Source organism: Trichomonas vaginalis, chromosome VI, assembly GCF_026262505.1.
Source record: "Trichomonas vaginalis G3 chromosome VI, whole genome shotgun sequence".
NCBI lineage: Eukaryota > Parabasalia > Trichomonadida > Trichomonadidae > Trichomonas > Trichomonas vaginalis.
The window spans coordinates 4,594,913-4,618,552 of record NC_067208.1 but is presented as its reverse complement, the minus strand read 5'-3'; the positions used below and the strand labels follow the sequence as shown (position 1 = coordinate 4,618,552).

General features: G+C 31.9%; 13 protein-coding genes across 13 annotated transcripts, besides 3 other annotated features; 7 read left to right on the top strand and 6 right to left on the bottom strand.

Annotated features, from left to right (window-relative positions):
- Nucleotides 1-24: 24 nt before the first annotated feature.
- Nucleotides 25-3,109: a mobile genetic element.
- TVAGG3_0805350 (uncharacterized protein) lies at nt 193-600 on the top strand (the record flags this gene model as incomplete). Its single annotated transcript, XM_051247484.1, has 1 exon — nt 193-600. The coding sequence occupies one exon, from the start codon at nt 193-195 to the stop codon at nt 598-600; it is 408 nt and encodes a 135-aa protein (XP_051082959.1).
- Nucleotides 3,110-3,117: 8 nt separating the features above from the next.
- TVAGG3_0805330 (DNA/RNA polymerases family) lies at nt 3,118-3,936 on the bottom strand (the record flags this gene model as incomplete). The annotated part of the gene is made up of 1 exon (XM_051247483.1): nt 3,118-3,936. The coding sequence occupies one exon, from the start codon at nt 3,934-3,936 to the stop codon at nt 3,118-3,120; it is 819 nt and encodes a 272-aa protein (XP_051082958.1).
- Nucleotides 3,118-6,384: a mobile genetic element.
- Nucleotides 4,870-6,384, bottom strand: TVAGG3_0805320 (DNA/RNA polymerase superfamily; the record flags this gene model as incomplete). Its single annotated transcript, XM_051247482.1, has 1 exon — nt 4,870-6,384. A coding segment is annotated over one exon (1,515 nt), but the record flags the coding sequence as incomplete, so codon positions are not given.
- An 822-nt stretch (nt 6,385-7,206) lies between these two features.
- Nucleotides 7,207-7,714: a mobile genetic element.
- Nucleotides 7,715-7,746: 32 nt separating this feature from the next.
- Nucleotides 7,747-8,211, bottom strand: TVAGG3_0805290 (uncharacterized protein; the record flags this gene model as incomplete). The annotated part of the gene is made up of 1 exon (XM_051247481.1): nt 7,747-8,211. A coding segment is annotated over one exon (465 nt), but the record flags the coding sequence as incomplete, so codon positions are not given.
- A 350-nt stretch (nt 8,212-8,561) lies between these two features.
- On the top strand, nt 8,562-8,859 carry TVAGG3_0805280 (uncharacterized protein; the record flags this gene model as incomplete). Its single annotated transcript, XM_001327508.1, has 1 exon — nt 8,579-8,821. The coding sequence occupies one exon, from the start codon at nt 8,579-8,581 to the stop codon at nt 8,819-8,821; it is 243 nt and encodes an 80-aa protein (XP_001327543.1).
- A 119-nt stretch (nt 8,860-8,978) lies between these two features.
- On the bottom strand, nt 8,979-9,869 carry TVAGG3_0805270 (nucleoporin P54 family; the record flags this gene model as incomplete). The annotated part of the gene is made up of 1 exon (XM_001327509.1): nt 9,016-9,849. One exon carries the CDS (start codon nt 9,847-9,849, stop codon nt 9,016-9,018), a length of 834 nt encoding a protein of 277 aa, XP_001327544.1.
- A 267-nt stretch (nt 9,870-10,136) lies between these two features.
- Nucleotides 10,137-11,312, bottom strand: TVAGG3_0805260 (protein serine/threonine kinase protein; the record flags this gene model as incomplete). The annotated part of the gene is made up of 1 exon (XM_001327510.1): nt 10,137-11,312. The coding sequence occupies one exon, from the start codon at nt 11,310-11,312 to the stop codon at nt 10,137-10,139; it is 1,176 nt and encodes a 391-aa protein (XP_001327545.1).
- A 355-nt stretch (nt 11,313-11,667) lies between these two features.
- Nucleotides 11,668-14,426, top strand: TVAGG3_0805250 (uncharacterized protein; the record flags this gene model as incomplete). The annotated part of the gene is made up of 1 exon (XM_001327511.2): nt 11,669-12,763. The coding sequence occupies one exon, from the start codon at nt 11,669-11,671 to the stop codon at nt 12,761-12,763; it is 1,095 nt and encodes a 364-aa protein (XP_001327546.1).
- Nucleotides 14,427-14,542: 116 nt separating this feature from the next.
- TVAGG3_0805240 (peptidase M60-like family) lies at nt 14,543-15,703 on the top strand (the record flags this gene model as incomplete). The annotated part of the gene is made up of 1 exon (XM_001327512.1): nt 14,543-15,703. The coding sequence occupies one exon, from the start codon at nt 14,543-14,545 to the stop codon at nt 15,701-15,703; it is 1,161 nt and encodes a 386-aa protein (XP_001327547.1).
- A 73-nt stretch (nt 15,704-15,776) lies between these two features.
- TVAGG3_0805230 (peptidase M60-like family) lies at nt 15,777-16,375 on the top strand (the record flags this gene model as incomplete). Its single annotated transcript, XM_001327513.2, has 1 exon — nt 15,777-16,355. One exon carries the CDS (start codon nt 15,777-15,779, stop codon nt 16,353-16,355), a length of 579 nt encoding a protein of 192 aa, XP_001327548.1.
- Nucleotides 16,376-16,636: 261 nt separating this feature from the next.
- TVAGG3_0805220 (uncharacterized protein) lies at nt 16,637-17,396 on the bottom strand (the record flags this gene model as incomplete). The annotated part of the gene is made up of 1 exon (XM_001327514.2): nt 16,670-17,377. One exon carries the CDS (start codon nt 17,375-17,377, stop codon nt 16,670-16,672), a length of 708 nt encoding a protein of 235 aa, XP_001327549.1.
- A 1,335-nt stretch (nt 17,397-18,731) lies between these two features.
- TVAGG3_0805210 (glycoprotein 38 family) lies at nt 18,732-21,078 on the top strand (the record flags this gene model as incomplete). The annotated part of the gene is made up of 1 exon (XM_001327515.1): nt 18,732-19,994. One exon carries the CDS (start codon nt 18,732-18,734, stop codon nt 19,992-19,994), a length of 1,263 nt encoding a protein of 420 aa, XP_001327550.1.
- An 835-nt stretch (nt 21,079-21,913) lies between these two features.
- TVAGG3_0805200 (phosphoserine aminotransferase) lies at nt 21,914-23,387 on the top strand (the record flags this gene model as incomplete). Its single annotated transcript, XM_001327516.2, has 1 exon — nt 21,914-23,029. The coding sequence occupies one exon, from the start codon at nt 21,914-21,916 to the stop codon at nt 23,027-23,029; it is 1,116 nt and encodes a 371-aa protein (XP_001327551.1).
- Nucleotides 23,388-23,640: the final 253 nt, after the last annotated feature.

Sequence of the window (23,640 nt, the reverse complement as noted above, 5' to 3'; positions counted from 1 at the left end):
CCTGAAGGTATTAGCTCAGATTTCTCATACGCTCTTCATAATGTTACAGATGTTGTGTTAACATTTCCGAAGAATGCAATGCAAAGAACGGTTTTAGAAAATCCAATGCTTCGAGGTCTTCAGGTCACTATAGATTCCAGAAACTTCCCCGATCAAGCGATGACCACAGTGGGTGACATATTCTTTACACGTATGCTTCAAGCTTCTGATTTAGATGGAGTGAATGAATGCACGGAAGAATACGAGGACTCATTAACTAGACCACTGAATGATGATAATGGCACGCCATTAGCTAGAACATGGAAAGACCAAACTTCATTCTTATGCACTATTCCAGTTCAACGTGATGGAGCGGGTATATTCTTTGATGGATTAGAAACTTTCAACTCACAAGTTACAGTACAAGTGAAAGCTTATCCAATCATTCAGGGTGAAAATGACACTTACTGTTCAAAAGTGACAAATCCTCCTCAGGTTTGGTTTACTAGGACTACATATTGGACATGGACACCGGATGAAGGTTTGAAATATCATCCAACAGGTACACCACCGCAGTATAGAAGTTCATATGATGAAATATTGATGAATAGAAATGTTTAAAATTATAAATTTATTTTTGATTAAATGGATTTAAATTCATACACACCTTATGAAGAATTAGCGGGAGTATATAATACATACGTAGATGATATGATTAATGAAGCATTGAGTGATAATAGAAATGCTCTATCTAAGGAAAATTAATGAAAATTCCATATTCTGAATGTTACTTAAATTCAATCACTGCAGCAATTGGTAAACAAAATAAAGGTAAAACGTTAACGATATTAAAACAAATTATCATTATTGCTAACACTTCCCCCTATTCACATGTGTTAATTTATATCAACCGTTCAGGTTCACCTTCAGATGATACATTTGAATCTTTAAAGCATTTAATCAAAATTCCAATTATTTATTTATCACAAGAAGAAGCAGAAGATTATTTAAAAAACTTTGTAATGTATAAAGAATTATATATACAATCAAGAAGCAAGGATTAGAGGATAAATTATTGATAAACAACGGGATGAATTATTTGAAACACTTTCGATTTCAAATTTTGATAGAGAATTTTTGCATTCACTCATTTTCTAGATGATGCGGTGAAATCAAAACTAATAACTAATGAGAAATCATATTTTAATCAATTATTAACTCAATGTCGACACATTCAGTGTTCATTCTTCATGGCTGTTCAATACTTTAAAGCATTAAGCACAAACATTAAATCAAACCTGTCCACCCTTTTCATTTTCAGTGGTTTTAGTCGTCAACAGTTGAACGTTATGCTTTATCAAGTGAATTTACCAATGAGCATTAATGAACTTTACACACAATATCAACAATTAGGAGAACATGGAAAAATAATAGTTGATTTAAATAAAGGTTCCATTAAATTCGAATAACTTTTTATAATTAATTTTTATTTTTTATTTATAATTAAACATGACAGAAATTGCAAATCTTCTACAGGTTCCATTAAAACAAGGAACAAACAAAAGGGTGCATATAATAGAACTATGAAAGTTCCAGACGGAATGAAAGAATTAGTCCACATTGTTGCCGGTCTTCAAAAGGATGTTAAACAAATGAGAAACGTTTTAACATTACCAGAAGCTCAAGCATATGCCAAACGTCACGGACCAAATTGGGAAGCACACGAAGCAGACATTACGGGTCCAAATGGAAAACCTGATGGAATAAATGAAGTTTTCGTTACTGATGGTCAAGGAAATATTAAAGTCATAAATGGGTATAAATTAACAATGACGGATTATCCTAAACGTAAAGCATATAATGAACATTATCCTATGCAATTTGATGAAAATGGAAAAGCTGTTAAACAATACATTGGAGAAGGTGAAAATGGTCCAATTAATTCATACCGTCATAATCCATATTCTTACTTCAATGAAGAATTAAATGCTATTGAAGAGGGACCGGATGGATTACCACGATATTCTAACCAGTTTGATGGTCAATATGCAAATTTAAGACCTGAAATTCCAGCTAAGAAATTCTTTAAAGTTGCTTTATTCGATCCAGTTTTCGCAAATGTTAAAGATGAACTTAAACAGCAATTCCAACCAATTATAGTAGCAAGAATTGCATCAGGTGCTTTATCTCAAGCATTCAAAGATTTAATTAAGAAACCATTATATCAGCAACGAGGTTTAACTTATGATTTAGTTAAGGAATCAGATAAAAGAAAATTTGAGAAATCAGATGATTATAAGAATGCAATTAATGAATATATTCGGTCTATTAATTTCGATGAAAATGCTAAAAATCAACTTCATGAACAAATACAGGAAATAATAGATTCAAAAGTTCCAGCAAAATAAAAGTTTAAATATATTTTTTTATTCGAATATAAATGAGAAGACGTTTCACTAGTCAAAAGAACACTAACGCAAAAGCAGAGATTACGGTTGGTTATAACGTAAATGATGATAAATCACGAATTATTCAAAATGTTAAAGTTAATGTTAGTCCTGAATTAACAAGGTCAGCAACTCAACCAAATTTATTAACTCGTGACTTACCGAAGAATGAGGAGAATGAAGAAAAACCATGAGAATGGAGACCCAATCATTTTATCTGAACCTGGTAAAGAACCTGTTGAAATTCCCACTTATCCAACATACCCCCACCTCTTTCATCAAACATCGAGAACCCAGGAATCTACGATTACAGTCGCAATGCGCCATATAAAATAGACATTAATTCTGAATTAATGAAAATTTACCGTGATATCATAACTGATAATTATGATTCAATAATAAATTTAATTGACCAATCCGGTTTAATTATTTTACCTTATGAATCATTAATTCACATTATCGCCATTCTTTGTGATGTTCAAGATTCAGACGTGAAGATTCAATTTTTCATAGATGATGAGGTTTCATGCTGCGGAACAGTTGCAAAAATAAATCCTATAAAGGATATTAGCACAATTAAGATATCAAAGAACGGAACAACAACTGAACTTCATTTAACATATAATGATATTTATAATAAAATAGTTGATGAATATAAAATATCACTTGAAAAATTCTTTGTTAAGGCTATTTAATATTCAAGCATTAACATTATCGAATAATAATCCTTTGAATCATAATCGATAATAATTGACCTTTCACCAGTTTCTATCGTTTGTTTTATTTCTTTTTGTTCCCCACTATCCGGATCGGTCATTGTAATTGTTTTTGTTATAGTATCAGCTTTATCTTTAACTTCAATCTTTTTTCCATCAGGATATTTAAACCAAAATTCCAAAAATTCGATATTGTCAATCTGTTCATATTTTAATGAATCAGTATCACCTTCAATGAAATGAAAACGATTAACATCCATGCATTTATACATAAAATCATAAATGAAAACCAAATACCAGTATTTTGCGTTATCTAAAGTGAAGAATGCCTCTTGTAAACATGTATCACATCTATAAAATCTATCTTTAAGCATCACTTGATACGTATCTTCACCTATTTCTCTTATGTTTTTAAACTTATTTGACATACATGCAACGCGTGCCTTCTGTGCATTCATTATTTTAGTCTTTGCGTAATTTTGTGTATTCATTGCATCGTAACCATATGATCCATTAAGTGAAATCTTGCAAAATAAACTTTTTCCTTTATTTCCTTCTAATTCAGCCTTTTGTCTTTCATTCATAAATTCGTTCGCAAATTCATTAAAACAAGTGTTTTTAGTAAATGTTAAAATTGATTGAATATCATCAATGATAAAATGAAATCTGTCTATTAGATACCAAAGATAATAAGAAGAAAATGGTTGATATTGGTTGTGTGTTGATGCTAACTGAGTTAATTTTCTCTGTTTCTGGTCAACTGGTAGATTGTTTGATTTCATGTAATTATACATAAAACTACCAATTGTTTTTTCATCTGTGATAATATCTAAGTTTCTTATTATCGGTAAAAAGTTTATGTAATCATTAATGTATTTTTCATCAATGTGACCCTTTACTTCAGCCACGAATAAAGTATTTTTCTTCTTAATTATTCCCAATGCTTTTGCTTTCTTTGTTGCTGTATCACAAATGATAACACCATTCAATCTTCCCGGCATATACATTTTATGGTCAGTATATTGAATGAAATCATGAGGATTAGATGAAAATGATGAAGGATATAATGAATTAAAGTCAACACCAACGAAATGAGTCATAATGTTGGAAGTGTCCTCATTTGATACAGTTTTAGTTTCTGGATTATATGAAAGTTTATTAATGTGCGTGATTCCTTTAAGATTTACTCTATGTTGAACATTTGATAAACCACCAGTAATTCCATTACGGAGGATGTGATAAGCTTCAACTGAATCTAGAGTCATTGGTAAATTATTTTTTAATGCATAATTTCTTAAATTGATTCTTAAACGTTGAACATCTTCATCTTTATTTGATTTTACGACATTGCAATAACAACACATTAACTGACAATTTTCTTTGGTATGTGGTTTTTCATTATCGATTCTATCTAATGTTGGTTTATTAGCATATGTAAACGCTTTACCACACATTTTGCATTTAGATGAAAGGATTAAATCGTGATAGTATTGATAGTCATCCATTGAAACATTGTTTTTAGTATCCCTTTCTGCTTTTTCATCTTGTTTCTTATATGAATCAATTTTATATTTCCAATACTTTTTTGTTAATTCAAAACTTGATTCCACATTTTCTTCTTCTGGATATGTTTCGTTAGGATTGAAGTTCTTATATGCTAACGCGTAACGAATCATTGATGCATTCGATGATAAAGAAAGATTATGAAGCATGTCAATTTTATAAACAAATGTTTCTTCAATAATTTTATCAATTGGGTCAATCATAATTTCAACGTCTTTATTGCAATAATGAATAAAATATTCTAATCTATTCTCAAAATTTTTAGCATCATTGAGATATATTTGATAATCTGAATCGGATATTGTTTCTTGAGTTAATGCTGAATAAAATGAATCTTGAGTGAATGGTTCCACTTTATATAATTCATCTTCGTAATTCTCCCATGTGATGAATTGATAAGGGAAAAAGGATTTAACACGTGATTTATTGTTTCCGAAATCTTGAGTGAATTGGTCTAATGTTCCACCCGCTATATAATTTCTGATGTCAATAAATCTTAATTCATATGGACAGTTTGTTTTCTTTACAATGATTTGCTTAAATTGAGAAGAAGAACCCAGCATTGATTTTATTTTCCATTTTGCAGTGTTTAAATCACGAAGAATTAAATTTAAATCAAACTTTCCCGAATTAAAACCTATGATATTCACTTTATTGAATTCCTCATCTAGAAGTTCTTTAAATGCTTCCTTCTGTTTTTCATTTAATGTATGGGACAAAGTCCCCGCCGTTTGGTCCGTTTGCGGCTTCATTAATTCTTCATATTGTTCAATATTTGATTTAGCAACTAATGAACAGGTTGAAAATAAAAATTCAATCCAATCAGAGATGAACGAATCACTTGATGTTAAGCAAAAATTCCTCGTAAATGTTTTATCACGGTCTACGACCTCGCCGCTTCGGTCTGAAAGACCTTCAGGACTCAAAGAGTCCGTTTGCGGCTTTATTTTGACAGTTGATGATACCATAAATGGTTTTAAGTAAGCGTTCAAAGTTGCACATTCAGAAAGTTGAAGTTCTTCTTTAGTCTCTAATGTTTCGAAGTCAAAAGTAATATAATATCTTGTTGGTTTATAATATTCCTGCAAATTGTGAGCTAATAGCCATTGATATATCTTCTGTTTCGTGATATGTGGTGCATATGGTTGTTGTGTGTTTTGCAATTGAACGTCTTGAATTAATCTTCCATTATTTTCTTTACATTTCTCACAATGTTTTAAAAATCTTCTTTGGTTTTTCCTTTCTGGGTCATCACGGATAGAATATACTTCTTCTTTGCAAAAGGGGCAAACTTTATATCCTGTGAGTGCTTCAACGTCTGTAATTCTGTCAGCGTGAAGTTTTCCACATGGACTCTGTGTTAATAAAATATTTACTGTTTCAAATTCTGGATCTATCATTATTGATTCCACTAATGGAAAGTCTACCTTATTTATGTCTACGTCTTCTGGTTGAGGGTCACAATAATAAAAATCAATATTAACGTTTAACATTCTTGCTAACCTCTCACTTTCTGATGAAATGTCAAATCCTTCATATGCATCTATGGCTTCATTTAAATAACTTCTACGAGTTTTAGGATTAACACCATCAGGAATGTTATAGAAGCGTTTAAATAACCTTCTACCTTCGGCTCTTATTTGATTATCATTCATTTTAGCTGTTCCGTTTTTGTTCATTTATGTAAGAATAAAAAATTAAAAAATAAATAAAAATAAAGTTTATTTTTTTTAAAGTCCAGGGCTAAAGTCCATAAAATGAATTAAGAACACATAAATTTTTATCATCTGCGACGTGACGAATACATTTTAATTTACTCAAGAATGCGTACCCTGATACATTAAATCTAATTCCTGTCTTATTTAATTTCACAACTTTGAAAAGGAATGTATGAATAGCTATAAAATGATGAGATGATGTTTTATGGGTTGCTTCCATTTTTTCTGAAATAAATGAATAAATATAATGTTTATAAGTTTTCATATCTTTTATATTCTTAATAACGAATGGTATAGACCTTTCAACTTCGTCTTCCTTCGGTGCTGTTCTTTCATATGAAACATTATTAGTATCTTCAATAATGAAACCACAATCGCATAAAATTTTATATGTACCAATTGTTTCTTTTGATATTTTATCTAACAAATCAAAAACTTTATCAACACCTGCACATTTATTTAAATAATAATTTGTGTAAATATCATGGTCTTCTTTCTTAATCGTATTTGTTGCATATGTTACATTTTTCAGTGCTTTTTTGAATTTTTCAGAATCAAGAGGAGGTGAAAGTAATATACATGGATAATCTCCATCGTCAATAAATTGTAACTTATGTTTATGAATAAATTTTGTGCCTTCTTCTGAAAGTGTTTCATCTATTTCACCATCTAATAAATTTTTAGTAGATTCCAAAAAGTAATTTTTATATCTTTCTTCATGAGATTTTTGAACTTCTGATTCTGAAGCTGGGATATTCATTAAACCCTCTACTTCATTCTCATTATATTTTTCAACTTCTCTTAATTCCTTAATTTTTTCATCTATTTCATCTCTTATTTTTTCCAGTCTTTCAATTTCATCATATTCATCATCTTTAATCCGTTCTTCATAATATTCAGGGAAAACATCAGGTTCTTTAGGTTTTTCTTCTTCAGATGTGGGATATAAGAAATTTATAACATCATCTTTATTCATTTTTCCATCATAATCTAAATCATTTAATAACTCCGCGAATTTTTGACAATTTCTTAAATAATATTTATTAACTTCATAACTCGCCTCCTCTAATATATCCTTTATTTCCTCGTTTGTGAATCCCAATTTTTTAACGTCGTTAGTCTTGACACTCATTTTCATACGAATTAAAAAAAATAAATTATTCAAAAAATGTAAGACATGAATTTTTAAAGTTTATTTTTCATTCATGAATGATAATTATATCTGATTTCTTTTATTCTCTCGTACATACTAGATTTGAAGAATTCGGAACTTTTACCATAATCTCCTAAATGTTTTCTTATCCCTAACGTGTGCCAGTTATTATATGAAACTGTATAAACTTTATCTTTATCTTTGCATCTTTCATCACTTCCAATATATTTATATCTCAGTTTTGATTTAGCATTTTCATATTCATTAGCGTTTAATAATTCACAGTCTTCCTTTTTAAATTGATGTTTAAGATATTCAGGATTTAATACTCTACGTTTATATGCTCCTAACTTAGTTCTAAAGGTTTTTCTACAAAATTTAGGAATTCCATCCTCTTTAATGTCATCAATGATTTCCATTTCATTATTTTCAATTTCTTCTTCTCGTTTATGAGGTCTTTGATTATGACTCCATTGATTCCATGAAATTAAATATTCTTTATCATTATATTTATACCTCATTAGCTTATTTTGGCTTTCATATTCATTTAATAATTCACAATCTTCATTTTTAAATTGAAGTTTAACCCATTCAGGATTTAAACAATGTTTAATTAATCGCGGAATATCTGACATCATCTATATATAGCTTCTTTTATAAAAGATAAAAAAATAAATTATTTTAAAATTAATGTTAATTTTTTAATGATTTATAAATAAATATATTTTAATGCATCGTCTATATATAGATGCAACAAAAAAAGTCACACAACCCGCACTCATATACTACTATGAAGAAACATTTTGTTCTCCATTTGATACTGAGTCCAAATCAAAGCCATGTTAGAGGTCATAATGAATTTGTGTTAGCGGAATTTGTTTTACTGATTAATAACAATGTTAGATATCATAACAATTTGTAAAAATCTATATAATAGGGGGTAATAATTTGTAAATATGGTGGTAAGACGATTATTCGAAAAAAAATTCTGTATAACCAATAATGACAAAACAGGCACCAAAGAGCTCATTAAAGCCAGCAGAAGAAGCATCAGTTGGAAATATGGGCGATATCAACAAATTAAACGAAGAAAAGAAGGATCAAAAGCCAGCTCTCGTTATCGAAGCTTCAAATCTCAATCTTGTTATGAAGTATACAGGACTTGATAAGCAATCAGCAATTGATCTCATCGAAAAGAATAACGGAGATATCAAGGCATCTCTTAAATCTTTTGTTCTCGAATAAAAATATTAAATATTACTTTGTAATCTTAAGCAATTGATTTTTAAAGCCATGTTACAGAAATATGTCTTTACAACACATACTATATTTATAGTGATATCTGAAATCTAATCAAAAATATACAATAATTTAAAACATTAGATTTAAAGTATCATAAATAATTTTATCTTTATTAATATAATTGAACATAAACTGTATTACTTAGAATTCTGGCGCTGTTGATCTAATAATTTTTGTTGAACTTTAACGAATGTTTGGTAGATCTTAATTGATTCCTCAAGAGCTGCCAATGATTTTCCATTCACCTCAAGAACATCTTGAACATCCTTAAGTCTTTTTTCTGGAATTTTAAATTCATCTTCTTGATCTTCTTGAGAATCTTCCATGAACTTTTGTAAAAGCGATAGTTTGTTTAACTGTGATACAAATTTATTTGGTTCGTTAAGCTGTGCCTTGATGGCTTCAAGTTTATCTAAAAGTTCTTGTTCTTCGCGACTGAATTGAATAGATTTTAAGGCCCCAACTTCCTTCTTGGAGAGCTGTTGCATTGATAAATCTAAAATTTTACGATTATTACTTGCAGCTTCAGCCAAATCTGTTTTCTTAAAGAATTCTATATCTTTGTTAATATTAGCTATTTTCTCTGACATATGATGCAATTTTGTCTTCATTTGTTCAAGAATTTCTTTTTGTGCTTTCATTCTGTTTGGAATGTCATCTTTTTTAAGTACAGTCGGCTCAAATCCTTTTGGTGCAAGATCTTGGTAGCTTGAAAATTCTCTTTCTGAAATACATTTTGGTTTATTCTTTCCTAAACCGCCACCAAGGCCACCTCCACCACCAAGACTTGTTGATTTACCTCCAAAGAGTCCTTTTGACTGTTTTGTATCCTTTTGGGAGTTATATAGAATATGAGCAAATCTGTAATCTTCGCTATTTTCATCGTAAGCTGAAATAATGAGATTGAGACGCTGAACAAATGGGTCTGATGCTTTTGTTGTTGTTTTTTGACCTAATCCTCTACTAAGCATTTTTTTTGAAACTTTATTTTTTTTTTCTTGTCCCTCAATCTCCAAAAAAAATAAATCTAGGAATTATAATGTCGATCATAAAAAGATTGATATGTAGTTATTATTCATTAGGTATTTATTGATCAAACTCAAATTAATTTGATTGTGAATCTTTAATTATGTAAAATGGCTGAATTTAATGTAGTGATAATATAGTGTGAATAAAATTATGCTTGCTTTTCGTTCAATTAACGCTATCATAAAAAAAAAATAAAAATTATCCAATCAAACAACATAAATATTTAATATCAATTGCATAAATCTGAAACAATTTGAGAGAATATTTCATTAAAGCGGTATTCGCTTCCAGAAATCAATGACATTGTTAAAACGCAAATATTACCAGTATTTTCTTGTATTTCAGCCTGAAAGACTGATTTATGGATTCCGGATACTTCGATTAATAGCATTCCATTTTCATCTCTGGTTATTTTATCTTGTCCGAAGAAATTTTCTAAAAAGTTGTATATCGTTGAAGGTGACATAGGAAGAGTTGTAGAAAGTACTTTTCCTAGGTTGGTGAATGATGGACTTGGGGTGTTTTTGGCAGTTATTTGTACTCCGATTGTATTTCTAGGGATTTCTTGCATTAGGTCATTTTGGACGCTAACTTTCATATGTTGTAGCCATCTGTGGTCTCTGACTTGAGAAATAGTTGCTCTTTTTGATGTCTCTCGATTTAACATCATTTGAAGGATATCTCTTAAATCTTCTGATAGATAAGTAGGTATAATGCTTTCATTTGTCTCAACTTGCTTCCTGATGTACTCATTTGGTGATTCAGAACTCTTCATTCCATTAGTACTATATGGCAACTTTCCTGTAGTAATTGCGAGTAAAAATATGCCGCATGCCCATACATCTGCCTTCCTTCCATCGAAATTTTGATTCGTGAAGATCTCTGGAGCTTGGAAATTTGGAGTTCCATAAGTTCCTGTTATGATTTCATCTTCGCTTTCGAAACGTGATGATAAGAAACCGCCAAGCTTGAATTGCTTGTCAACAATGAAAACGTTTTCAGGGCGAATATCGAGGTGAACAATCGAATTTGAATGAAGATAATAAATAGCCTCAACAAGACGGTAGAAAATATTACATGCTACTGACTCAGGAAGTGGGAAATCGAATTTGTAATAATCCATGAGAGAAACTTCTTCAGATTCAACAATTTGTGCTAAAACGTGAGAATTATATGTAGTTTCAATTAACTTTTGTATATAAGGATGTGAAATTGATCCTAGGATTTCGAATTCCATTTGAAGATTATCGAAATAATAAGTATGAAATAAATTCTTTCGCATTAAAAGCCTGCCAGAATATCTTTTCTTAGTAGCTTTCTCTATTGCTTCAATTATAATGTATCCATCGCGTGGTGCACCTTGGAGAAGAGAATATTTTCCACTTGGATCTTCTCCTAAATCCATTTCCTAAATAAAAATGATAAAAACAAGGCATTTATTTCTCCTCGTGAATTTCAAAGATATTTTATAAATGTACAACTTCTATAATTTACCAACTTTTTTAAAATCCAAAAGTGGACATCAACATATCAATGATTTAATAGTACCTATTTCTTATATGCGAGTAAGAATGGCATTTCAAACCTGAAAATATGCTTAAGTGTGTTAAAAATTCTGAGATCTAAAAAAAAAACTTAAAAAGGCACAGTTATCAGAAGGAAACTATTTTCTTATTGTTACACAATCGAATATCAGCATTAAAATCATAATTTATAAAATAAGACCCAGAAAATATCTTAAACGTACATCAAATTTCATAGATGTCTTCAAGAAGAGAATCGCTCGCTGCGTCTAAAATACCAAGGAAATCAATTACAAGTAAGCTTGGCCAGAGAGTATCAATCAGCAAAAACGAACTCACACGTCGTAGCTCTGCTGCCAAAAATATTCTCCAATCAAATGAACCTGTTAAGAGCAATATTCCAACAGTTCGATCATCAAAGAAGGTTCATAAAGAGAAAGTAGTGAAAGAAGCTGTCGAAATACCAGTTGAAAAGGTTGATGAAGTAATTGTGAAGGAGAAGCCAACATTTACAATGATTCCACCAACAGCCAATGAAGCAGAGTCAACTGAAATATTGATGAATGCCATTAACCTCATATATGAAGAAAATATGCCAGAAAACAAGGTTCAATTCTTCACAAACTATGCTCAAGCTATGCTCAAATTTAGCCAATCATCTCAGTTACTTAGCATTTCTTCTACATGCATGACAGCACTCTTCCAAGAAAAATTTGAAGCAGTTCCATCAGAAGTTCTTGCAGAAGTCTTATCATTATGCTTCTCTATTAATTGTGGTGATATCTTCCTTGAAGGAGAGGATTCTTTTGAAGCTCAGGAGTCAATCAAAGGCTTCATCAACCAATCAATCGAAAATACGCCAGTTAAGACATTGGTTAAGTCAATTTGCTCAATAATCCAACAATCATCAGGAAACAAGTTACAATTTATCCTCGATTCATTGAAGGAATCTGATAATCTCAAATCTGCTGCCGAAATTGAACTTCGTGCTATCAGTGATGTATTATCATCTTTTCATCCTGAAATAACTCTTCCTGAATTCTTACCAGAGCCATCAATTCCAGATGTTTCCGATATTACAAAAATCAAAGGTCAAAGTAACGAAAATGTCAGTGTTGAAGAGAGCATTGCAAGACTTTTGAATGAAGAAGTGGTTGGTGATGAACTTCTTAGACTTGTTGCCAATTCAAAGGATGGAAAATTCGAAGAATTTCCGGCTTCAATTAGAGTTGTACTTCATGCTGCATGGAACGAGGCATCACCTTGCCCCAATGAAGAAGAATTGCTCGAACAAGCTCAGTTCTTCCTCGATACCCATCAATCTTCTGAATAATTTTATTTTTATGTATTTTGGCTATTATTGTAGTATTTAATAAACGTGTTTTACCTTTACTTACCATTATTGTTTAATTCGCATTCATTTTTAAAACAATCCAAGGATTTTAGCCAAAAAAGAAATATATAGGAAATAACGTTTTGCAGATCAAAATTATAAATTGTGTATGGGAAGGGTTGCATTTTTAAAAGTTATGCCAAAAATAATTGTAATTTTACCTAAAATTTTCACATTCAATTTCCACACAAAAAAAAATCTTTTTTCATAACAGCAAGGCAGAAATTTGAAACTTCGTTTCAAATTTCTCAAGCTTGCATTCTGGGCACTTACATGCCCAGAATGCTAAAAGGCGCGTAGCGCCGTCACTGAATATCAAATTTATTATAATAATTATTTTATTATAAATCGACATGTTATAACACATTGGCGCAATACGTTAATTTATTTAACCTCTAAATCCAAAAAAACTCAAAGAGATCACATTACAGTCTTGTTGTCTAAAAAAGAGATTTTACAAGAATGTTTTGGAACCTAAATAAAGGATGAACATCAATGTCATCTATGTATAAAGAAGATCAAAGTATTCCATATCATGTAGTTATTTATCTCGCAAGAAATCGACTTTTTGAGAGAATCTCATATAATTAATTGTATGACATCCATCAAAAATTCGAGGGTAGATTTATTAAATTTCCAGAAACCAACATGGAAATATGTTATGCATATCCGATTTTTTTGTTAATATTTTTTGTGTTAGGCCTCTTGGGAAAATTTGATTCCAGATCTTTCTTCATGATGTTACAAAATATTAATAATGAAAAATATTTGAAATCATTCCTTAAACAGCAACCAGTGATTACTTATTATGCAAAAGTGGAAGAACCTGGTAACGATGTGGGTACTGTTATACGTACTGCTGCCACTTACAATTTTAATTATGGATCATATGAATACCAACCTTTAAATATTACAATTACTGAAAATAAAACAGATGTTTATCTGTTGAAATAAGAGTATATTTTAAATGAAGAAGCAAAAGAAAGTTTCGATCACTTTTTAGAAGATGTTGATTACAAATGTCGTAATTTATACCATTTTAAATTTCTTAGGCATAACGACCCATGTACATTCTTGTTTTGTTTTAACAAAAGAAATTCAATATTAATTAATTTTCTGACAAGCAAATATGGTCGGTGTTTATATCTGTTCCTAAAAATGTTCTGTCTCCAAGGATTTTATGAAAGACTATTCATTTGGCAAGTTGATACTTATAAGGAAATTACAGTGAAAAAAATGATTTCAGTAGATAAAGAAGAGTTTCACTATAAATACAATGAAGGTTGTATAAATCAGAATTCGGAGAGTTTATCTGTTCGTTTATTGGGCTATGTGGAAACTTTTACATTAGTTTCTTTAATACTAATTGGAGTAGTATTAGGACGTATGACGTTTGGGTGATGACAATGGTTTTTGCCTTTCATTTGCTACTTAACTATTACTGCCACTCTGAAAATACAACTATTCAAGATCTTTTTATATGAGTAAATTCTAAACTTTTCAATCATGTAAACATATATGTCACTTTTGTAATAATTATTTTATTAAATTTCACATTAAATCGACCTGTTATAACACAATGATGATGACGGTCTTGTTTTATATTATGCTAAAACTTCTCAAATGCTTGATAAAAATAAATGAATTGAAATTAAAACAGAAAGATAGCGATAATATTTAATCAAATAATAATATATCAAGCAATTCGACACTTCAAGAATGATTATGAACTCATTAAGTTGGGTTGCTGGTGGAGTAACTTCCATGATTAAGATTGCTTTAATAGGATTTCCCAAAAATCTCGGAGTTTCAACTCTAAAAATTTTTCATGACCTCGGGTTTTTCGCGGAAGTATTCAACGGGAAAAATACTCTTGCAGGGTACAATGCAATTTGTCTTCTATCAGACTTCCCAATGGATGATGAAGACTTAATTGAACAAATTAATCAATTTATTGATGCCGGCGGCGGAATGCTGGTATTTCACATACAGTCTGACCCAAATGCTCCTCTTCCTATCAACTCTCTTCTCGTTAAATACGGTTTAGCCTTTACTTATGACTTATTAAATGAAAATTCAGAAGAAAACCCACCAATTATCATACCTGCCCAGTTTGCAGCTGTAAGAGATAACAACTTTGTTCTTCTTACCGCTAAATTCAAAGCTAGAATTGGTCAGTCGTCGATTGATATTACTGCATTAGATGATATCGTTACTTTACTCAGATACTATATTATGGTTACAGACGAATCCTACATAGATCAACTCAACGAAATTTACGAATATTGTTGGGATTACCTTAAAAAGACCGGATATTCACTGGAGAACGGCCTCTGCTGCCCAGATGTTAAGCACGGTATTATTGTTGTGCTTATACACGAGCTGATGCCGAAGCTTCCATTGACAGTCTATAAACCAATCCCAGAATACGAATTCTTTCCAGGGAAAACGGGCGATGAACCTCTTGGCGAGTTCGATGTCGAGCTTGTTGTACAACCAGACATATGGATTGCCACTGGTTTATGGCTTCCTGCTGGAAAAATCGGAACTGTCGAATTACATTCAGATTATCCTCTCAATTTACAGATACAGATCGGTTCGCAAGTTACAGGGCTTCTCGCAAAGAACGGTGCTCTTAAGAGATGGCCAAACGTTGTCTCATATTTTCAACTTACATCCGAAGTTACACAGGTAGCAACTTCATTCGGTGGCATTACCTACGTTACATGCAACGACGTTATGGATTCCGTAACTGTTAAAATACACTTCACAAACTTTTGTTTATATCCAAGAGCTTGCTGCGATGATCCATCGGTTTGGAAGTCAACCCAGAACACACAGGTACCGTGGGGTGAAATAGAAACCCCTTCCTACTGCTGAAATTAAGAAATTTAATGATTTTAACGAACTTGCAGAAAAATTCGGAATCATTTCAGACAAAATCGCACAGTTTATGAATTTCCAGCATGGTTTCCCATACAGAATCGTCTTCGATGTAGAGACCAACGAAGAAAGCTTAAATGGGGGGTATCCACTCGTATTTCTGGTAGACGATATCGACGCCATTTTACACAGTTGGGACAAACCAGCTCCCCAACTGTTTACGACTATATCGGTAATGTCCATCATGAGCCTCCGCGAGAACTGCTTCGATCAGACAACAGAAGTCGCTTTATCTGCAATATGTGCGGCTTCTGTACTTCAGGAGCTTTTCCCGAACTTCCAACCATCAGACCTTGGAATAGAATTCCCATCACTCTTCAACGAATTATGGGATATCTACTCAAACTTCGGAAAAAATATTATTCCAGATACAATCAGCATTTTCCAAAAACCAGATTATGTTCTTCCTGAAATACCAGAGGATATGTGGATTTGCTTCGTTAGACAACTCTGCGATGTTGCTAAGACAGATTTCACCAAATTACTCGATCGTGTAAAGCCGATTCCGCTTAATATTACCATTTCACTTCAAGGTTATAAGCAGTACACTGGAAGTGGCAACTATGCCGCTACTCAAAATTCTGAATAAATTGTTTTGTAATTTTCTTCATTTTAATTAATCAATCTTTTTTTGACAAGAGCCAAGCAATTAATAACCATTAGAATGTTACTCATATTATTAACATTATGAGATATATTTTTTTGAATATTAGAATTTTCATCATTATAGTTTCACATTTACTATGATTTCGAAGAACTTTTTAATTCATTTCCCAAAAAAGCTGTTCCTTAATAGAGAAATTAAAATTTCTGCATTTGTTTTGGAAATATCAATCAAATTTTATATTCCTATGAAATAGTAATAAAAAAGGCATTTTTAAGAACAAATTCAAAATAAAATTCTCATTGATATGGATTTTCTTGAGGGTTTTGAGCATATGAGTATTGTGGAGCTGGTTGATTGTAGGGTGATTGTGCATAAGGGTTGTTTGGTATTTCTTCGACAGGCGGAATTGGTGGTGGAATTGGATTCATTTGTTCTGCTGAAACGTATTGGCCTGGGTAGCTTACGTTTTGTCCTTGAATCATAACACCAACCTCTGGCTGAGCATAAAGTGTTGGCTGTTGCATTGGTTGTGGCATTGATGGTTGCATTCCCATAGGAGCGGCTGCTTGTGGTGCTGGTATTGTAGAGCCTGCTAAAGCAGGAGCAAGGCTAAATTGATACTTGCCAGCTGGAACACTAAACGGTTTTACGTTAGGTACAGATGAAAGATGAACTTCAATATCGGCTGTAAAATCTGGGTTGCTTGTTGGGTATACGTTTCTGACTGTTCTGTCAACTTCAAATCCCATTAAAGGCAATGAAACTTCGGCCTCGACTTTTCTTCTACCAAACATCTTTTTACGGTATAAAATTACCTTGATATCTCCTTCCTTTTCGTATTGGTCTTCACATTCCAAAGTAAAAATCTTAAAACAGTTGATTGGATTTCCGCTGCAGTCGCATTCTGCTGAAGGACCTTTTGGATTAACTTCTATTCTTACCAGATAATCATGCATCATTGGATCCTTGCATGAGAAGGTGTGGGCTTTGAGGAATAGCTTCATTTTTTTAGTCTGATATTTTTTATGTCAAAAATTTTGTGAAGTTTGAGTTATCGGATACAGATCCGATAATCATTGAATAGCAACGTCAAAATCTCAAGTAATTAGCAGATTTAAGGAGGTCAGTATTGATAGTTATATCATATAAAAGCATCCTAAATCCAAGAATCATTAAAATTAATAAATCTCAATTCAATAATTTTTTTGGAGAATATAAAGGTAGAATCTTAATACTATAAATAAGAGCTATAAAAATCATTCCTCCCGCTTTGAAATTGTAGTTTTGGAATTAAATTCATGGGCTTTTTTTGGGGTTGGCGTCACGACGTAAACCACTCAATATTGAGAAGTTTACATCGTGACGCCATGGTGACCCCAATCCCACCCCAACCCAAATTCATGAAACAGGATTCACGAATGCAGCTTCTGAAGTTGACTTAAGGGGAAATTTACTATGGTAACGCTTAAAAAATTGAACATAATATTTTGAATACAATGCAAACTTTTCATAACATTAATCAAGATTAGATTCTAATTATTTATATAATAGTTCTATTTTCACTATTATTTTAAGCAATTTTTTGTGCGACTTTTTTTTGACAAAATTATTAAAAATCTGCATCTAATAACACTGCAATTTTGATATATCAGTATAAAAATACTATTTTCACTATTATTTTAAGTTGATTTTTTATTACGACTTTTTTTTATTTTTATCAAAATTTCAAATTTAGTTAGATTTAGAATACTTGCGATTATTGCTTAAAATATTCAAGTAATTTATATGAAGATTTGAAAATTTTCTCCAAATTATGAAACAATCCCAATATGCTAATACCCATCAATTCAAATTTTTTGGGTCCCTTTTTCAATGAAATCATAATACCCAAAACAATTTGAAGTGATTGGTATTCCAATATACTCCAAACAATTTTTCTGAGCAAAGCTCAGAAAAAGTTTGGAGTAAATTTCTAATTTATGAGATAAGATTGTGAGCATTACAAAATTTGCAAGACAAATTTTACTCCGCTCATAATCTGACTCATGAATTTCATATTATGAGCAAAATTGAAAACCGCTTCATTCTATTCAATTTTTCTCATAATATGCTAAATTGTAAAATAAATAATGAGATCAAACATCTAATTGAATAATTGCACTAATTTTAGAAGTGACTCATAAATATCCTAACCGTTTCAAATTAATAAACAACAATAATGCTATTCGTAATGCAGTTTTCTCATAAAAATTTAATTTTTTATTTTGAATCAAATTCAAAAACCTTTAAATTGAAATGCTCAATATTGTTAAGAACCGCTATATTAACAATTTTTGTTAATAACCGAATATTACTTTTATGTTAGCATTAGTAATTAACTTTGCTATTTCACAAGAAGAGGATAAAAAGGCTAATATCACCAAAGTTTTAGAAGGTGCAAAATGCAGAAGGAATAACACCTTTTCGCAAGACCTAGGTTTAGGAAGTATTTCAGACGAAGACTTTTATGATATCGAATCTAAGGATTTTATATGTGTCTATGGAAATTTTTTAATGGGCAGTAATACTTCCCACGTAGCTGATGTTTATATTTCAGTTAATAACTCAGGAAAGCTTGAATATACTAAGACAGAAAATGTTCAAAATCCACTTGCAGTTTTGACAGAATATCATGTGGATGCAAATGTTGATTTTGACAAAGGAATTCCTAATATTGGAAGTCTCCTTAGACCTACGACAATAGGCTACTCAGTTGCGGTGATAAGATGTGCTGCTGATAATCCATGCAGAATACAAATTAACAACATTTGGCCATCATATAAAATCAATGCAGAATTTATTTTTAACGGAGCTAAATACAAATTTGAAAATGGTGTAAAAAGTATTGTGTCAACAGAGAAGAAAGGTTCATTCTATGTTTACTCTAAAAATTCCGAATCTAAGTCCGGTTCAAGCTCATTAATAGTGACATATGGTCAGACTATTACAAATGAAAAATTACTTTATTCATATAAAAATGATAAAAAATCAGATTATAACAGTGCCAGAGAATCAATTGATTGGGCAATTGATTATACGAAGGAACTCTTGGCTAAATATCCAAGTTATGATCCAAATAATCTATTAGCATTATTGGATTTAATGAAGGATGAAAAATTTTTATTAGACATGGCTTGCGCCAAAAACCATAAAAAACAAAGTGGAGATATTGGTAAATTTTATTCCGATGTATTTTTCCCTTCTCCTAATGCTTGTGAATTTACATCATTCAAAGATTTCAACGAATCAAATTCTATGTCATTTGGAAGCACCATATCATGGAAACCTGTAAAAGCTTCTGCTGAAGATATTCCAGAAGAAAAGGATAAGGAAAAGACTGAATTTTATCTTCCAGAATTTACTGCAACTCTTTCAACAAAAGGTGGAGTTTTCACAAAGGACAATATTGATACTAAATATCCAGGAGAAGGAATGCCTTGGTGGGCAATTTTATTAATTGTCCTCGCAGTTCTAATTGTTATAGGTCTGATTGTTGGTATTGTAGTTTACTTTGTCATCTTCCGCAAAGGTTCTGATGGAGAAAAAGACAAAGAATCCGATGATGCAAAACAGGAGGCATGAGTATCCAAAAATTAAAAAATTTCATTTCATTATTTTCTTACTTTTTTTTACCTTTTTATGTCTCTAATTTTTAAGATTTATCTCTCCTTGTTGCAAATAATCATGTAGATAAGTTAAATTTTCTTCATGAAGTACAATTTCATTCGTTTGCTTCATGGAGTATTTTAATTGATTGATAAAATGCAGCCTTATTAAAAAAGAACAATTGACATGTACATATAATGACTGGTCAGTTAAAAACTACTGATCAATTTCTTTGTTTATTTTACGGTAATCTATAAGTTTTGCTTCGATTTCAAATCTTTCCCCAATGATGTTTCCATATGCATGCATTTACAAATTTGCTGTTTCGATAATTTATTTGTTGTGGATGTGATATTTCTTCAATTACATAAGAGAATTTGGGAGTAATACATTTATAATATAATTCATGTATAGAAACATTCAGGAATTTCAATATTCTATTCATCAATCATAATGAATTCATCATATTTGTTACAAATCCGAGGAATTTTTGCAAAATAAGTTTGGATTGCATAAATATTGTTGTAATATTGCATCAAGAATTCATTGGAGTTTTGTTTTAAGGGTTGATCTTTAAGATCTTCGAGAGATTAAACAGCTTTACATTTTCATGTAAGAACAAAGCATACTCAGGAGCACATGATTAAACCTTTGGCGATCTTTAGGCTGATTTATACAATAAAAAAAAATTGTATTTGAATATCATCTACATCTGTTTTAGGGGAATTGAGTATATTTTTTGAGCAGTGCAATAAATTAGAACTTGATATCTATATTCCATTGATATATTGCAAGATTATAACACTCACTCAAAAACTTCTATGACATTATGCGCTCTTTCTCCTACTTTTTTTAGTAAACATTAATGCGATTTCGAATTTATCCTCTGAATTATTCAGGTAGTCTAAGAAATGGTCATCTTTCTTCATATGAATGTTATGTATTTTTGTAGATTTGAGTGTGTCATAACACCTGCAGTCTTCTGTGGCATCTTTTCATCAATACATTGACTTTTCATGCTTTCATATTGTTCGTTCTCTATGCAATAATGAAATTCAATAAATCCAATAATAATTTTTTACTATTTTCCCAGAAGTTTTACTTAAGGTTAGAGTTTCTTAATAGAATATTTTATAATTTCAACTTATTTCATATATCTGTTCGTGAAAATATGAGGTATTTGAGTTTTCAAAATGATTTGACAAGTAATGATTATGAAAATAGTCAAAATTGCTGAATCAGCAGCTTTGTAATTCAAATTTAGTTAATTGAGATTCCATAAATTCAATAATATAAAGAGTTATGAGTCAGAATAAAAACATTTTCATTTTTGATATGGCAATGCTAAAAGAAGAAGAAAGGGAATAGCGTTTCGAGTAACCTTTAATCAAATAATCAACGAATCCAATGATTTGTTCGCTTAACTCATACTTGGATTTTTAATAAAAATTAATATTGCGGATAAATTCCTTTTTGGATTTTAGATCTGATCCATCTACAATAGAAATCTTATACATCAAACTTCTATCGTCAATTATGGATTTTCATCATCCTAAGTGACATGTTACTAAAAGTGTCGAAATTGTTTATATCGTTCAAAATGTTTCTGATGATAAACATGCATATTAGGTCTAACTCTTCAATTGTTACATGATTTAGAGTTGAGGTGATTTCTCGATAAATGAAAAAATTGAATACTTTCTCATTGTTTTTGCAATCAGCAAAATAACCATCAAAAATGCAACAGGTACATGATACTGTACTCTAATGAAATCGACCAGACATAAATTGTTTTGTCAATTGAGAGGAAATTTGAAATGTTTACATCATCGTTTTGTATGCTCAGAAATTTTTGAATCAGCAACATCGTTCGTCATTTCATATCACTTTTAAAGATGTCTGCCCAACGCGCATACAACTTCTCTGCTGGCCCAGCTGCTGTCCCACTCGAGTGCCTCGAGCGTGCTGCTGCCGAAATGACAAACTGGCGTAACTCCGGAATGTCTGTCATCGAAGTTTCCCACCGTGGCAAACACTGGATGGAGGAGCAGAAGGAAGCTACAGAACGCCTCCGCACACTCCTTCAGGTCCCAGAGAACTTCAACATTCTCTTCGTCGCTGGTGGTGCATCCCTCCAGTTCTCCGCCATCCCATTCAACTTCATTGGCGAGCACAAGGCTGTCGACTACCTTTGCACAGGCACATGGTCCAAGAAGGCCTTCGATGAGTGCAAGCGCCTTGCCTTCCCAGGTGTTACAGTCAACTCTGTTGCTGGCAACCCACCAGCTAACCCAGTTGAAGTTCCAGCTCGTGACACATGGAAACTCTCCGAGGATGCCGCTTACTTCTACTACTGCGACAACGAGACAATCCAGGGCATTGAATTCCAGCAATTCCCAGATGTCCCAGCTCCACTCATCATCGATATGTCATCCAACTTCCTTTCCCGCCCAATCACACAGTGGGAGAAGGTTGGCTGCATCTTCGCCTGCGCTCAGAAGAACTTCGGTCTCGCCGGCATGAGTGTCGTCATCATCCGCAAGGACATGCTCGAACGCCCAGTCAAGCCATTCTGCCCAATCACAATGGACTACAGAATCCAAGTCAAGAACAACTGCATGTACAACACACCACCAACATTCGCCATCTACTTCGCTAACCACATCTTCAAGTGGATCGAGGAGAAGGGTGGCCTTGCTGCCATGGATGCCCTCAACAAGGAGAAGGCTAAGAAGGTCTACGAGGCTATCGACTCAAATCCAAACTTCGTCAACCGTATCAAACCAGAGTGGCGTTCCCGCATGAACATGCCATTCTTCCGCCCAGACGGCTACGAGAACAAGGATCTTGATGCTGATGCTAAGTTCGTCAACTTCTGCACACAGAGAAAGCTCCTCACACTCAAGGGCCACGTTTCTGTCGGTGGCTTCCGTGCTTCCTGCTACAACGCTTGCCCAATGGAGGCCGTCGATGCCCTCGTTCAGGCAATGAAGGAATGGCCAGGCTTTTAAGTTCTCGGTAATAAAAGACTAGTTTTTTGATAGCTTTGACAAATTAATATCTTTTTACAACATTTCTTTGTGGAAAATACCCGCTGACTCACACAATTGATTATAGAATTTATCTCCTGTTACTATACTTTGTTCAAAGCCATGATAATAATATCTGTTATTAAATTATTGATTTGAAATTTTCATTTTTTACAATGTAAAATTGTTATGTACATGAAGAAAGATCATGTCTCAATAGAGTTCGTAAATTGTATGTGAAATGGAAAATCAAAATCAATATCTTATACATTTTGATTAGTGTTTGATATTGTATCCTTAATCCAAAGTTTTATTATTGATCAACGATAATGACTTAAACTGTTCTTTCCTATAATTCGATGTTCGATGAATTTAAATTCAAAGATCAGCGAAATAATATTTTAATTTTTATTTCCTTATGAGCTACATAAGATTATTAATGAGTTATTTCAAATAAAATTGTAATGATGTTGTCTTGTTGGAGAAATGTCAAGGATTATCGGAACGTCTTTTCTACGGAAAATCCTTGGATAAGCTAATAAATCAACTTTTCAGTTAACGGATAGTAAAAGTACGTTTATGAAGAAACATCT